Source organism: Puntigrus tetrazona, chromosome 20 (genome assembly GCF_018831695.1).
Source record: "Puntigrus tetrazona isolate hp1 chromosome 20, ASM1883169v1, whole genome shotgun sequence".
NCBI lineage: Eukaryota > Metazoa > Chordata > Actinopteri > Cypriniformes > Cyprinidae > Puntigrus > Puntigrus tetrazona.
Genome location: NC_056718.1, coordinates 13247656 through 13264368, shown reverse-complemented (window position 1 = coordinate 13264368; position 16713 = coordinate 13247656). Strand labels below are relative to the sequence as shown.

The window sequence follows — 16713 nt, the reverse complement described above, 5'->3', positions numbered from 1 at the left end:
TTGTATTTCTCATCAGAGAATGAATGTCATGAAACACTAGGCAGCAATAACAATCAGACAATGAACAGCTCATGCTACATGCAATATGTAAATACATGTTTTTACATGTTTGAGTCATACCTTACACGTGATAAAATAAAAAGGTTGTACTTCCGGAGCAACTCACTTGGGCACGTAGCGCAAAACACTACGACATGGAATCGAAGACGTTAAGGTAAGCATAAACAGTACCTTTCTAAAAGGTCAAAGTAACAATAGATGCTTATAGCAGATCCTATATTGTTATTATAAAGCTTTGTCGGTGAAAAGATCATACATATTGCTTGGGCAAACTAAACAATGTATTCGGCTAGATTAGTGTATAGAGAGCTGTTTCTTCTAGTCAAAACAACTGAACATGGACGTTCGTTATCAATATAAAACTGAACCATCTTTTTACTTCTTAATCTGATAAAGACTCAGGAGAAAGTTTTACAAACATTCACAGATTTTTCATTCCACTAAAATTCTTATTAAAGGTTTTTTATTTGATTTCTTCAAAAGGTGTAAACACCGTGTCTGTTTTTTCTAATAGATTCGATTTGTATTCCTGGAAACAAAAAAGATACAATGAACTCTTAGAAAAAGGTATGAAATGACACCAGCTTCATCAAATAAGCATGCTGTTAGGACTAAATAATGTAAATTAGTTTCTATATTAAATATGATCTCTCTCCTTTTTCTAACAGCCGATGAATTGGTGAAGATTGTGTCAAGGTCAGAGATGTTAATGATAAAAATGATAAAAAGTTTCTGTTAGCATCAGTCATGATCTCATAAAAAAAAAAAAAATGCTAAAATATTTTCTTTTTCCTCAGGTTTGATTCTAGGATCAATATTTACTCCATCTATTTAAAAGATGATGGTGAATTTGGCCCAGTTAAATTCGTGAACACATGCGTTCCTGATTCATTTATGATGGCCTTATTTATTTGCTATATTCAGTATGACCATATAGCATCTCTTTTTAACTCTTTTGTAAAACTGAGGGCACCTATGGTCTTCTTAAGAGCTAGAATGTATAATGAAGCTAAAGCATCTTGGTTATTTTGCTGTAATGTTACTGTGACGGAAAATACTGAAAACTACGTAATGGATGCTTGGAGTAACCCAAAGGACCATTTACACATGTTTGATGAATTTATACTCGGCAACGACAAACTAAGGTAATTGCATTTGCTATTGTTTCCCTTTCTAAACTAGTACCTCTGAAATGAAATCAGTATTTTTGGAATACTTGATGTTTTCACCATGTAAACGTGTACAGTATAAGAACACACTGTTGATTTAACTGAAAAAGATTTATATATTAAGCTCAACTTTAGTTTACCTTACCTCTGAGCCAACATGATCCACATCATTTAGCTTTATTTTTTTCTCTAACCAGCACATTTAAATCTCTTGGCAATGTGCATGCCCTGGGTTTCCGTGATCATAATCCTTTGCTGGTCCTAGTGGAAATAAATCAGGCAATGGATACAAGGCCACCTCTATGCATTGATGACGATTATGGCAGGTAAAGGCAAAAAACGCTGTAACACTGTTCTCAAACTGATCGTACAACTGAATGATTGCAAAGAACTTGATTGACAGGCTATCTGACCAATCTGATCGTGTGTATTATGCTGCCATCCTCCATCTTGCACCGACATCCACTGCCGGTCCCCATAGAAATTCATAGAAATTTCAATATAAATAGGGTGTGGAGGGTCAAGCTGTGTTGTTTCTGACTGCCACAGTAACGGCGATAAGCCGAACAGTTCTTTTAAAGTACTTGTTTTACATACCAGAAAACCTCTCATGTCTGCCACTGTATGCATGGATTTCAGGGCTGATGTTATATATGTTATATAATATATTATATATAATATATATAATCATATGTTAAAACGTGTGCTCCTATCATTCTGTGAACAAAATCCTGTGAGCTTCACCCCAATCGAGATGTTTATGCAGATGTGTGCTCATCATAACCTCGTGTCGCTTCATGTCATCTACCCATGGACCTGGCATCTACCTATGACAGGTCCTTTATTGCAAAAAGACAGACATTGGAACACTCAGAAGTAGCAAAACTACTTCACCTTGTGCTTGTAAAACCATTTTTATATGTTTCACGCTATATTGTTGGCTCGGAAACTTTGTAAATACGAATATGCTAAGTAGCCGCTGCTGTATCCCTTCTAGCCTCAATCACAAATAAGACTAGATTAATCACAGAAGAGTAGATTAACTACGGTTGGTTTAAACTTATTATGGTGGGAATTTTTTTTTCACTGCTTGACAACACGTGTGCAGTATGAGAGCTGCATTGTTTGTGAGTCATGGCAACAGTAACTAAGGAGGGCGGGTCTTTGCGAACGGTCAATTCCAAGAACCACAACATCTGCTATATCAGATTTTCTTGGTCAAGTTGTTTTTCTGGTTCAGCACTGTATTGCTGCTTTAGCTGCTAATGAGCATAACACCTCCACTGAAACTTTTTAACCACTTTTCTTTAAGGGCCTTTGAACTTCAGTTTTTGCTGATGACGAGGAAATCCCTTCCTACTCATATGATTGTGGGGTTAAATCATTTTGATCGATGGATTCTCTACGATAATTCAAAGTTACGATATGATAATTTCAACCCCAAGAATGCTGATTTTGAAGATTTCACCATCCTGCTTATTGGCTATGTTAATATACCACAAGATAACCATAGGAGAGAGGTATGATTATTGCTTATTTCACTGTACTGTTAGACAAAAGGTTTTTAAACTGAAATGTTAGGGGTACAGTCACCATACAGAACGTTTTAGAGCAGTGGCTTTCAATCCTGGTTCTGGGGACAACTGCTCTGCACATTTTATTTATGTCATATTTGACACATTAGCCTAATGATCTTGTGATTTGAATCAGGTTCATGACATAGGCAGTGAAATCTGCCAAGTGGTGGGTCCCCAGAACAAGCACCCACACTGCACAATTTAGAGAGTAAGAGTCCTTATTGTTGCTTGTCAGACTGTACAAGCATGATAAACATGCCACACTGTGGGATCTCAGTTGTCATTACGTGTCAGACTACAATTAAGATGTGAAAACGTGCCCATATCAAACCATACACATTCAGTGACTCTGACTCACAGTCTGCATAGTCTCTACAAAGTGTCAGGCTTTCATCGAATGCACTTCAACAAACTGTAAGGCTCATATGTGATTTTTGTCTTCTTTTTTTTACCAGGGCCGTTAAAATTTCCTGAAGAGGGACACCGTTGGACCATTCCTTTTAATTTGTTTCAAGGCTTAAACGAACAAAAAAAGGAACACTTTGATTGAGCACGTTTCACGATTTAAAGAAATATTTGACACAAAAAGCCTTCCTTTACGCAAATTAAAAAGCAAAATAAAGATGGATTGATTACGACTTGGCTTGATTGTGTAATTTTTTTTTTGTGCAAAACAAAACAAAAAAACTAAGAAGACGGTTCACAAGGAGTTTTAATAAACACAGGAAATAAAACACAAGAAACAGGAAAGCGATACACACACTACTATAAACAAGGCCCAACCTAGAAGAAAGAGAACTAAGGGCTTAAATAAACTTTAAATAGTTAATCAACAGGAACAGAAACAGGAGCATGCTAATCAGAAACTACAGCAACTAAGAAAATGGATCACAGACACAGGTAAAACAAGACATTAATAACCTTTAATAACCCTTCTGCGTGATATTTGATAGCCAAATGCGCTCTAAATTCTTTTTATTAAAAACGCCAGCAAACAAAAAAAGATAAAAGTATAAGACTGAGCACTTAATGTTCTTAACATATGTGACGATGAGCTATGCATTGCGAAACCATTCACCAACTTTCTCACTGTCAAGTACGTTTATCCTATCTGTACACGAGTACTGTATTACTACAGTCGATGCACTAGATGGCGCTCATTCTACGTCAATGGTTTGTTTGCAAATTCATTAAAACAGAGTAACTGACTTTGTGGGGCGTCCTCGTCATTTGGAAAACCGTTCCAAACAAGCAATTAAGTAAGTTTATTTACCTATTATTAATAGCATTATTAATATTGTTGTTATTATTGGAAAAATTGGAAAAGGCGTGTGCACGTTTTCTTTTAGCCAGCGGAGTTGTTTCGTCAACACGTGTTATGACTACGACTATGCGTGCTTTATCTCTAACAGTGTTCATTGGAGCTCCTCAGGCTCCTCTGCAACACTTACAGCCTCTTAAGCAGTGCCTCCACTGTTTTGTTCTTGTCCTTTCCTAAAACCACTTATCACGTGTTTACTACTTACTGTAAACTTGACTGAACGTTTACATAGTCTCTGTGTTTTCATAATTCGTTAGTTGTTTTCCTCATTTGCACGTTGCACTTTTTTTTTTTTGTATTTTCTATTACCGGAAGAACCCTTTCCACAAAAAAATATTTTACCTAAGCACCAAATTAGCATATTACATTGATTAACTCCTGAAAGTTCAACTTAAATACTTTTTTTTGTACTTTTTTGAAAAATAATACTACGTATGTATTACAATGTTTCTTTCAACCTCTAAAAAATCTTACTGGCCACAAATCTTGAATGGTAGTGTATATCGGTTGTATATGTTTATGTTACGGTGAAATAGCTGTGCACATGAAAGTCTCTATACATTAGTTTCTGTTTTATACGTTATCTGTATATGTACTGTGATTATGAATATGTCAGGATGTTACTGTGTGTGGTCTTGAGCTTGATGGACCACACACAATGTAACTGTGTGGTTTGCAGTGGTGAAAAAAATGACATTGAAGTAAGTGTGAAAATGAAAGCCTTTTGTGAAAACATGGTGTTAACGTGTGCTTGACATCAGGTGCCCAGTTGCCATTGGAAGGGACTCTGTTATATCAGGTCGAAAATGACTCAAAAGATGACAAGGTTTATATAAAAAATATAATATTTTATTTCAAACTACAAAAGTGAAAACATGTAACTTTTTGGTCACACTTCTCAATAAAATATTGGACAAACCGTAAGAAGAACAGTCAAGTCAGCACATGAAGCTATTATTAAACATGGTGAAGCAAGAAAATAAGAAAAACAACAATGCTTTGAATTTAAATTAACTTAAGCTGTACAAAATATGTACATTATTTACAGCTTTCAAAAATAGATACTGTTATAAAAAAAAAAAAAAAAAGAATGAAGCTACAATTCATCCAGTCTTTTTGACAGGGTTACTGACGCTCTCCCATCAGGAGGGGCCAGACAGTCGAAGTCAAACACTCAGTGCTATATTAACCTTCATAGATCTTGGCCAAACTTCATGTCTCGGTTCAGCTCAATCAAACTCTGAGCTGACAAAATCAACTAAAACATAAGAGCACATGAGTTTCTCTCTGTCTCTTTCTTCCGCCTTCTCTCAGCTTGGTGAGGCGATTAGCTTCTGGGGTTAAAAGCTGCCTTCCGTTTCTTACTATTTTTGCTCTCAGAATCTGAATCGGCCCACCACAGTTTAGGGGAGGGGCTTGGCGTCATCTGCCAATCAGTGACATTGGGCGTCACAGAGTCGGACTATAGTGCAGTTTTGTTTTTAGGGGGCGTCCGAACAGAGCCCGGTCATTTTACAATCCCCACCCCCTAGCCTTAGACATCCACCTTGACAAATGAATACACATACAGCACATAAATCCAGAGTCCACGTACAAGATACAGGCACATACACGCAAAAAGATGTAAAATGAAAGCAACAAACCATAAAAAGACAAACAAGTACTTTGTGCTGAGATATGAGATGGATATCTGTTCGATTCAAGTGGACAGTCACTGCATGGAACTCCTTGGCATCATTGCCCCTTTCTCTTTACGCCATGTCACCGACCATCTTCTTGTAGTACAAGGACTCAAAGATGTCGTTCTCCCCAGGGCAGTTGTAGTGGCACGCGCAGGTCTTGATGAACATCATCTGCTTCTTCATGACTTGGCCGTCAGGGCACTTGAACTCCATGGGCAAGGTGGCGGTTCTGTGAGGGGTGCAGCAGCGACCGTCCGTGCAAACGCCGCAGAACTTGGGCCTGTAAGACTTGGTAGTGGTGCAGCCAGAAATCTCAAACTTCATGGGTTTGGAGACACGTGGGGTGCGGATGCACTTTTTCCCTTTCTGTAAAGACAAAGAACGAAAACTTAGCTTTCAAGTTCAACATGTCATCATCGTGCGCCAGTGGAACCAAGAGGGAGCTGCACTGTCAATGGTTAGGGAGGTAAGTTGCTGATACCCTTACCCTGATTTTCTCCTCTAGGTGTGACTCGCAAGGGCGGACCATGCAGAGGCGGGACTGCTTCTCAAGGCGGCATTCGCGGTTGTCATTGGTGACACGGGTAGAGATTCCCAATCCGCAGGTCTTTGAGCAAGCGCTCCATTCTGTGGTCTGAACCAGGCAGTTCTCTCTCATCATGGAGGGATCGGGTCCATATGTTTCCTCCTCTCTGTAAGCTACAAGACAAGACAAAACGTTACTCATCACATTCCTTCCATGCCATCATACTGTTCATATCATTCCAATCACCATTCCTTAACGTAAACCATTACTATGTCTGAATCACTACTTTGGCAATTCTGACTCATGGAACATTCGAGATTGAGAAAGGCTCACCTGCCAAAGCTGATCCCACAAAGGTGTTCTGGTGGGGGGGGTCGCACACCCACTCCTCGCAGCACTTTCCTGGGACCTTCACCCTGCGGGGCATTGGGCAGTCAGGGCTGGGGAGCCTGATGTCCATCCCACAGAGGGGCACGCACCCTACAGCGCCATCCAGACACGTGCACTGGTATTTACAACTGCTCTGGAAGGACTCTCCACTGCGGTACACCATGCCGTTAAAAACGCAAGTGGCACCGTCTCTCGCTGTGGGACGGAGACAGAAGTTGGTTACAACTCTGATTCAAATGTAGATTTTATATATTCAGCATCTGTATGTCAATGGTCAAGACCCTTACCTGTGCAGACCCCAATGCGACGGTTGCCTGGGGAGCCGTAGTCACAGTAAAGGCCTTTGTGTGGGTCGCAAACGTCTCTCTCTGTGCAAAGTTCGCCCAGTTGCTTGGCACACACCCGGCAGCACCCACAGGTGTCCGGCACCAGGCTCACACCGGGCGAACACTGGGGTGGTACATCAGGGCATTGGCATTGTCCACTGCACTCCTGAGCCACAGCCTGAGAAATAAGACACATGTTCTTGTAAGACATTGAACATTAGCTCAACAATGAATTTAAAAATGGGTTTAAATGAGAACTTTGTTTATGTCTGTGAAAAGACTAACGTTACAGTCTGTTCTTGCTAATTCTTAATAGACTGGATCCCTTTTAAACAGGATAGTAGTTTCGTTATTATAATAGTGCATCAAAAGGACTTACCCATCCACAGAAAGTCAGGCACAGCAGAAAAATTACTCTTAGATTCATTCCAGAAAACATGATCTTTTCAATCTCTTTAAAAAAAGAGAAAAATCTTCTTTTGGGATCCTACAAGGTCTTGCCGCTGTAACGCAGTCTTCTCTTCAGATTTGATCAAGGTGATCTCGTTGTGTAGTCTCCAGTTCCTCCTGATCGTGTCGAGTGAAAGCTAGAGTTTAGCTTCTGTATAAAGTTTAGGCTGAGCCGTGTCGAGCGACTGTTGCTTCTCTCTGGAGGACTTGGAGTGTTCTGATTCTCCGGCAGCAGCTGAGCTACCTTTATACACGCTGGGCTGCGGTGGACTGCCTCCACCTCAATGGAACGCTGGATAAACATGGGCATTCCTGGCATTCTTTCCTAGTTTCCTGCCCCCCTCCACTCTCCACTCCCCTCTCCCCCTCCACTAAACCTGCACCCACTGCCATCCTACATTCCTGGGCTGTCACATAGCAAAATAAAAGTGCAGTCTTGGCATTACATTGGCGTTGCTTGGTGGTAGTTTAAGCAATTTGTCTTGCTAAATGTCTGCATGTTTTTCAGATTTAATAAGACTAGATTTTTGCCTTCAGTGTTTTGTTCCCTAAATAACTATGTGGTGATTGACAGTTGCTCATAATGACAGTGTCATTTTATTAGTGGTTGATATGCATCAGTTAAAAGACAGTTCACCTATGAATGAACATTGAACAAATGAACATCATTATTTAAGTATTTAGTCACTTTCATGCTTTTTCCAAATTCTTTTTTAAGAAAGAAGATATATTTGTTAAATAAGAAATAAATATATATATATTTATTTATTTATTTTTGTATATAGGCTATACAGTGAAAGTCAGTGGCATATTACTGTATGTTGTTGGGGTCTGTATGTTAGACCCCACTGACTTTCATTATTAGCATTAGTTATTGAAAAATATCTTCTTTTTTTGATCCACAGAAGTAAATTCATACAGGTTTAGAACAAAAATTTCTTGGTGAATTATCATTTGATGTACAAAATGCTAATATACATTTATTTTGAATTCTTTGTGATGTATTACTATTATTAAACTTGCCTTTTTGCACATCTTACATAAGTTGTCTTGTGGCACTGGATTTCTGTCTGGATTCTGACCAATTGCTTTAATCAGACTGTTTTTCTGTAATTGTATACTTTCACCTGGCTAATAACGTTTAGTCAGCTGTGTGTTTTACAGTGCAGGTGCGATTCTATTTTGCGCCTTCAGACAGCAGACAGAGCACAGACAGAAAGGCAGCAGGAAAGTGGCTAGACTGTAGCGTTTGTATATTTTTTTTAACAAAAAAAAAGAAGAAGAAGGATCCCCAGACTCCCCTCCTCACTCTTATGAAAGGGAGCACTGCCTCTTGCCAGCCGGCGAATCGGAAATGAAAAACTCCCAAAGAAACGGGAGGTGAAGGAATGTTATCCCCCTGCCAGCAGACATACTGTTACTACATGCACACAGTCTCAGAGGAAGACTTGCCTTATATGGGAATCTTCACTCTAGGCTCTTGTTGCCCCCCCACCTTCCTGCTCATTCTCTTGTCCACACTCTTTCCCTCTAGTCTGGAAACAGTGTTGCCGGTGTAGAGGATTGTAATGTACCCAGTCTGTCAACAACCTCTCATTCTGACTGGGCTGAAAGCTGCTGCTACCCCCCTTCAAACCCCTTAAAGATGAGATGAGATGTAGGCCTACAACTAAATGTTGATAACAAAAATACATAAAATTTGTTATAAATGCAATTTGCTATTATTCATATAACTATGTTCAAATTAGCATATAAGGAGGTTGATATGGCACGGTTGCATAAAAGATTGTATTTTTAACTCTATCGGGTGCATGGGTCTAGGGCTGGATCTGCTGTACGACATGTTTCCAACATGCATTAACTTTTAGCGACCGTACCCAGATATTTAAATTCTGAACAGTTGCAATATGTGTCTGAAGCAACGTAATAAGAACAGAGCAGTACATTGTTATATCAAAATAATAAAAATTTGCCTGTATTCAAGCTCTAGTCAGCGGACATTTGCGTCGTAAAAACGATATTCTGCAAAAAGTACACAGAGGTACATATTTTTATGTGACCAATTTTTTAAACAATTTGATGATAGAAATAAAACACAATATTTAATGAGAATAGATATTTGTTCTGGCACATATAAAAAGACATTTGCTAAAAATTACAATTAGCATTTAGTATTTTCTATGTTACAGTTTTGACTGAATTGAATGGGCCAGAAAGGTTTTTTACTGTTATTTGTTTTCTTGAACCCCGATGAGATACTAAATTTGTTACCTGGCTCAGGTTTTGACCTTCATCAAACGAAATAATATGTTCAGTCAATTTATACATTTTTAACGTATATATTGTATTTCTAATGCAGGCATAATATCTGTTAAGTCTTGGTCCTTAACAATGGTCTATGCGTGTGGTGGTCTGTGCAAATTTTTCTGTGTCTGAGCTGGATGGACTGTGCCCAGAGTCTGGTGGCTAAATAAACATAGCTGTGTGTGGCGCAATTCAGGTGTGTGTAAGAATCCCGTTCTTACCTTCGTAGTCTGCATTAAGCTTTTTTAGTGCCTGCAGCTACATTCCTGCCCCAATGAAGCAAAGATAAATACTTTCAGCTCTGCTAAACTTTAATGTCATGCTTACTACCTCCCTAGGAGGATAAAGGAAGACCGAAACTTTACCACCAACAGAATATTTCAGAAACAACTTTCTGCCAGCTCTTTGAACAGAGGCATATTTGTAACCCCCCTCATAGAGTTTATTCGAGCTGACACACTGCTCTAAAAGAAGATGATGGAAAAGCTGATGATGTTGGGAGGTGAAAAAGGTAACTGTTTAAAGAGTGGGCTAAATAACTGGTGGTTAAAGGTGGCTGTAAATGACGACCCGGTTCTAAAACTGGTAAGAGTGACGCGATCAGCAAACAGGACTAAATTTGGCCCACTAAGACAGTATGCATGTATCAGTCGCTGAGAAAGGTCAAAGGTCACTATCTAATGATGTAATGGAAAAGACAGGCATTAGGGAAATGAAAACCTGTTGACAGAAGTCACTGGGGTGTGTGGTCACATGACTTCATTTCACTTTCCTCCAAAGACATGTAGGGTCAGGGTTAGGAGGCAGGTGGGTGTTCTGCACATAATTTGGAGTCTGTTTATTGTTCTCTAGACAAAAACGAACAAAGCTTGAATACTTCGGAGCTGTATTCTGGCTGCCAGAAGCAATTTTCCATCACTGCAAAATTCCGAGGTCCCATTTTCTTTCTGTCTGGACAGCTCCCAGACCAGTTAATTTGAGTGCTCGGATTACCAATGTTCAACCAAAATATGCCTCTATACAGTACTGGTGTTTTTACCCAAACCAAGTCTTTGTTTTGGACTGGCTCTTTGTATAGTCTAATGTGGCTGGTGAAAAGTGACTGGACCCATCCAATAAACAAGTATGTTTGAATATACATGTGTAGAGTTCATGTATCAAGTTAATTGAACAGAAGGCTAAAAAGATGGAAAACAGGCCTGCTGTGACTGCAGTCTAAAGAAATTCAAAAATAATAGATTCTATAGGATATCTATTGCAATTTTGCTATCCTATCAAATTCAGAAACTGTATAATCACTCCTATATACAATTGTTCCTATTCAGCAGAAGCAATTTGGTCATACATGTCTTCAGGTTTGTGGCTTTTGACATGGTCTTTAGCAAGGAACAAAGAAGGAGTAATTCTGTTTATAAGAGTAAACAGTTGGAAATCCTATGTTGTGGTTTGTTAAGTCACTTCCTATTCAGAGCTTCCTATGTCTGGCTGGCGAGGTGGTGGTAGAGGGATGCCCTCAGTTGCTTGGTTGTTGTGCAGCAGAGGTTTTTGCGGCCACATTCCTGTGGGATTCAGTGGAGCATTCCTCATGGGATTTTCCTGACGTTCCTCACGCCCATGCATCTCTCACTTCTCCTCTAGTTACATCATCAGCCCCCCACCCCCCCCATCCTATCTGCGATGATGCCATAGTGGAAGCCTTATGACTAGTCAACAAATATGACGATAAATTGAGATTTTTTTAATAAAATTGTATTTCATTCATTAAATTCATTAAATATACCTATATTATATGTGATTGAAACACTTTTCTGCAGAAGAGGCTACTATAGGTTCAGTGGGTTCACATGTGTTGAAGTTTCAAGCCTCGATGATGTATGCTAACTTTATGTTTATAGAAATGCCAAAAATGGTCCATATTTTCCAACCGTCCTCACAGTATTTGAACCACAACAATTCACAAATGCTTCTGTTGGATTGACCATATGGAAGGCATAAAATTCACACTTAACACCTCTGCTGCACAAGCATTTTCCAGTGTAACATTAATCATAATTCTGGGGACAAGCATATTTTTTGTTAACAGAGTGGGGTGACTGTAAGTGGACTGATTTGAATATTGCAAGTATCAGCAGACACCAAATAATCAACCATCGTAAATTAGGATGATTACATGATTACTACCTCAGTTTGCATATTTGATTGCTTCTGCTTGATCAAACCATGCTGCTGAGGGATTTAATGTAACAACATAAATTAGACTGGTATCACATATTTCAGTGTAAAAAGCTATCATCATCAAAAGGCTCAAGCAGCTATAAGTGCTGAACCATAAAATAAACTCGAAGAAAGATTATTTGCCCCTCAATTTGCCTTCCCATCTAAAGCGGCTGCCTCTATAATTGGCTTCTGGCTGGCCGTTAAAAGAATGTTCCGCGCTTTGAAACTTCAAACTGACCCTCCCTCAGCCTCAGTTTAAATACCACATGTGGCAGACACGGCAAACGGAGTTAATGGTGGTTACGGGCTGCAGTTTTGGCCCTTTGAAATGGTGCGGCTGGGTCAGACTGCATTGATTCAAAGTCCAGACTGGCCCGAGCCCACCGTACAACATCACATGTCTAGAAGCGAAAACCCACACCGCTCATTAGAACATTTAGGGTAGTCTGAGAGCAAAAAATGTAGAAATTGGGTCCCTCAGAATAGGTTGCTTGATTTATGAGACAACTAAAGGGGCATGATGGGGTGGGTGGGTTGTGGAAAAGGCTATCAAGGATTGAGTGTTTTGTTTTGTTTGAAACTTAAAGGATGGAATGTGGTGGGAAACAGTGGTTGATTTGTTGAAAGGTTTGATCTGAGCGAGGAAGCTGGAATATGTGCAAACCAGTTAAATTTCATCTGCGCCACAAGCCCAGTTTTGAAGGTGTCTAATGTTACCAGCAACTAAATGAAGCATTGGGTTTAGGTCAAAATCTGATCGTTTTCCCCCTCTTTTTCATAGCCTGGATAACAGGAGCCCGTAAACTTAACAGTGGCAGCTAAGCTCTTGCTTCTAGATATCTTGGACTATAGTAACCATCTGTTTGTGTTCAGTTACTTTGTAGTTTTGAGACACTATCAACTTAACTACATCAAATAACTTAGCTATTTTCCAAATTTTGTATATCGTTTGATATTTATGTTTCAAAAAGACAATGACCCCTCATAGCTGCAGTGTAGTTACAGTAGGTAAACGGCCTTTGGGCCATGGTGATAAATGTGAATTCTTGGAAGAAATATGGTCATGGTCAGTAAACATTTGAAGGTATTTTTCAAACTAAAACAGAACATCTAAGGAAGAGTTGTGGTCTTCTGTGTGTTCTTGTACGATTTACAGCGAGAAAGTCTCCTCAGTAACAGAACTAAGCCTGTACAATTTTGTGCTTTCCACCAATCACACTGAGTGATATTCCATACGGCCGCCTGACTGACTTTACTCAGTTTATTGCGTCCTCTCCTGCAATTCAGGTCGTGGTTCGAACGCCACGACAAAGAACAGTGTTCCAAATATAGGCCTCTGAACAGCCCATTCCCCTAGACATACACCAACATTACTGTTTTACCAGACAACGCCAAGGTATGCATCTCCTCCTGCCCCCACAGAGCAGTTACTAGAACCTTCTATAGATGTGGCTCCATATTTTCAATCTCTCAGAGAGATTGGCTGTTTGCAGAAGCCTCTGCAGACCTCATGCAAATAGGATGGTTTTGTTCGTATGTGGCGTCTCAAGCCATGTGTATTTAGACACCCACAATGAGACTTAAAAGGTCATAACAGGCTGAGATTTATGAGTGATAGATGCTTTTACAAGAAGATAAGTTTGTACCAGTGAACTCTACATTTATAGGCTGTTTCACTGTCTTCGCTCTTATGGTCTTCTTGATTGGACAGTAATTGGGCATTTATGGAAAGTAAGAGATTGTATGTAAGTATAGGTTAATAAAATTTTAACTTCAGGAAAGACTAAGACATTCCTTATTTATATTTAGTGGCTAAAAAGTATGTATGCTGTAACAACACTTAAATGTATAACATAATATATACACATAACATTTTTTCTCCATGCTTACCAAGGATGCATTTATTGGATCAAAAATACAGTAAAAATGTATTATTATTTTTAAATACGAAAAATGTGTTATTTTATTATATTTTAAAATGTAATTTATATCTGTGATGCCATTACTCTAGACTTCACAGTGTCACGTGAAACTTCAGAAATCATCCTAATATGCTGAATTACTGCTCAAGAAACATTCCTAATTCAATGTTTTGACAAAAAATAGTTTTATGTTTTTGAAGGCATCCTTGCTCAGTAAAAAGTACAGATTTGATACATACAGCATTTTCTGTCCGTTTCTAGCTGTTAGTTGTTATATAATTGCTCTTTGTTGATCTCCTTATTTAAATGTGTAATGTTGGCCTTCTACAGTGTCCAGAGAGCGAAGGGTGGATGTCTGTGGCAGCAGCCATGAAAAGCTCTGATTCATGTGACCAGTACAGGACAGAGTTTCAGTGCCAACACAAGCAGAACAGGAATGTTTCCCCAAAAGGGTGAAAATAGTAGACGGGTGACACACAACACACACAAAAACAGCCACAAAGTTAGGTCTGATGCATCCGTACCTGACAGTTAAAATAACAAACAATGTAGCATGTGGCATAACACCACATCACTCAATAAGAACTATGTGATGAAGTTAATAACACATCACAGTCTATTTAACACAGCTTACAAACTCACACATTGTAGTCTTTTAAAATCTTTTTGTCTAAAATGGAGATTAGCAAAACAGCATAGTGACTAGTAATGGTAGCATAGCGAATGAGGAGTATTTTCCAGTATTTCCCCCCAAGCCGAAAGCCTGAATAACAGACATGTTATGAGTCAGAGCAGTGCAGAGGTGAGGTTAGGAAAGAGTGAAAGTGTCTGCTCATTCGGTGAGGAATCTATCACTGCTAGCTTACTGTCCGCTACTGTGCGCTTATCCTCACAAACATAACTGCTTAAATGCGCCTCGCCCCATCGTTCAACACTGGGGCCTGTCTTCAACAGCATTTTCCTGATGATTCATGGCTCAACTGCATCATTCAGCAGTTTGTGTAAAGGAATGTTCCGGGTTCAACACAAGTTAATGTCTATCCACACATGCTAAATGTTAGCTAGCTTAATTATTACATAACAACATTTTAAGCCAAGAGCAAAATAAAAAGCGGCAAAATGTAGCCTGATGTTATAACTAGGAAAAAAGGCCATGAAAAAAAGGTTTATGATGTTTGTAATGATATTTATAGTGGAAACCATTAGAATTTCTGTGATGGTTTCAACTTTTTTTTCCATCATGGATTTAAATACAAGTCTTGTGGCTACATTTTTTAAGATGTGTGAGTTTGATGAAATATACATATGATGTAAATATAAGTACACAACTGTTACATCTGATTTGAGGTCTAAGATGTGTTCATCATAATTATTCATTGTTGTTTTATATGCTAGTGCACTCATTTATTCAGAGCCAGCTTTGTTCTGTCATGTTTAAACAATATAGGCGCAATAAAATGCCTAAAGGATCTGTGGTTTACTTTCTATACACAATCAGATCAGAGTTTGTGTGTTACAAAATGGTTTTGCTTTGAAATTCCAAGTTCTGAAAATACAGGATGTGCACAAAAAATCTTTGTCTTTATTTTAGCAGTATTGCTTGTGGTGAATCCCTCATTGGAAAGGCATCTTATTCAGCTCGGGCCATCTTTGTGCTTAACTTTCCCTTAAAAGGCAATTCATGTGGGTCCGTGGGTAGGATTACCGTTCTGTACAAAAGAAGACACACAGTGTTATCCGTGCATGACATTATCAAATGAAAACAGAATGTTGAATATGAAGGTGACGTCAAGAGTTAATAGCAACTGAAAAAAAACAGTAGCAGTTGTCTTTGTGATGGCTCAGACCTAGATCATTATGCTTGCTGCTATAGCTTGCAAATCATGTTAGCAGAAGAAATATTAAAGCAGGCCACAGAGGTGCCCAAAAAAGAGACATTTTCCAGACAACTGTCGAGTCTTGACCTACTAACAACATGTCCAATCTAGCACGCTACCCTGCCAGATGTCAACTCTACAGTCTCTGTTTTCTTTCAATGTCTTCAGTCATCTATAACTACTTGCATGCCACCTTCATACATTGAGTTGCAGAGTAGGTCATGATCGTTCAGTGTTCTGGGCTCTAAAAAGTACCACAGTACCACTTTTTTCCTCTCTTTCTTTCAAGTTCTCCAATTTGCCCAGGTGTTAACTTCATTTGGCATTCAATAGACTGCACGAAAATAAGAAAGTCGGAAACTTGACTTCCTTTCATTTATTTGTGTAATTTGCCTCGTTCATTTAGAAGCGAGGAAGCAGTGTACCCAAACAGTCATTATCCGCCTTTCATAAGCCGACATCGGCTGTTTGCTTTTGGGTGATTTAACAGGAATACCATTTTCTCTCTCGTTCTTGTTGTAATTTGGCAAGTACTCCTAACTGATTTCCTGAAAATGCTTTGAGTACTGTTGGCCAAATCTACCTTTTTTGTTTCATTATGTGCCAAGGTAAATGTTTCATTCATAGGGAGTGTGACTTAACTGTTTTTCTTTACCATTTTTTCCAAAACAGGTGTTTCATAGCGTGATACGCCGCTATCCTTCCCAATTTTACTGCTCCTGATCCAAAGATATCAAAGGAACCTGGTATGTTGTTTTTTCCCCCAATGAATATTTAGTTCAAAACATTGCATTCACCTAGTAAATTCATGTGGCTTTGCTTTTCCTGAAGGAGCTGTCAGAGTCTGACAGCCTAAAAAGACCTACAGGTGTTATGGCTTATTTACTTAATG

General features: G+C 39.0%; 2 protein-coding genes and 1 long non-coding RNA gene across 4 annotated transcripts in view; 2 read left to right on the top strand and 1 right to left on the bottom strand.

Annotated features, from left to right (window-relative positions):
* The first annotated feature begins 84 nt into the window (after positions 1-84).
* LOC122324483 lies at positions 85-3448 on the top strand. 2 transcript variants are annotated; one of them, XM_043218917.1, is made up of 7 exons: positions 85-214; positions 575-627; positions 729-756; positions 858-1205; positions 1427-1555; positions 2542-2749; positions 3262-3448. In XM_043218917.1, the coding sequence occupies exons 1-7, from the start codon at positions 195-197 to the stop codon at positions 3268-3270; spliced, it is 795 nt and encodes a 264-aa protein (XP_043074852.1). In that variant the 5' UTR covers positions 85-194; the 3' UTR covers positions 3271-3448. The 2 variants fall into 2 exon arrangements, with proteins under 2 accessions (XP_043074852.1, XP_043074853.1); XM_043218918.1 differs by lacking the exon at positions 1427-1555.
* A 440-nt stretch (positions 3449-3888) lies between these two features.
* LOC122325041 overlaps positions 3889-16713 on the top strand; it is a 46410-nt gene continuing 33585 nt past the window's right edge. Inside the window, exons 1-2 of the long non-coding RNA XR_006247251.1 lie at positions 3889-4065; positions 16494-16567. This is a non-coding gene — a long non-coding RNA (uncharacterized LOC122325041). The remainder of the gene's footprint in view (positions 4066-16493; positions 16568-16713) is intronic.
* ccn2a (cellular communication network factor 2a) lies at positions 4955-7732 on the bottom strand. The gene is made up of 5 exons (XM_043219871.1): positions 7431-7732; positions 7013-7229; positions 6669-6920; positions 6297-6508; positions 4955-6175 (listed from the first exon to the last, which is right to left on the bottom strand). The coding sequence occupies exons 1-5, from the start codon at positions 7488-7490 to the stop codon at positions 5879-5881; spliced, it is 1038 nt and encodes a 345-aa protein (XP_043075806.1). The 5' UTR covers positions 7491-7732; the 3' UTR covers positions 4955-5878.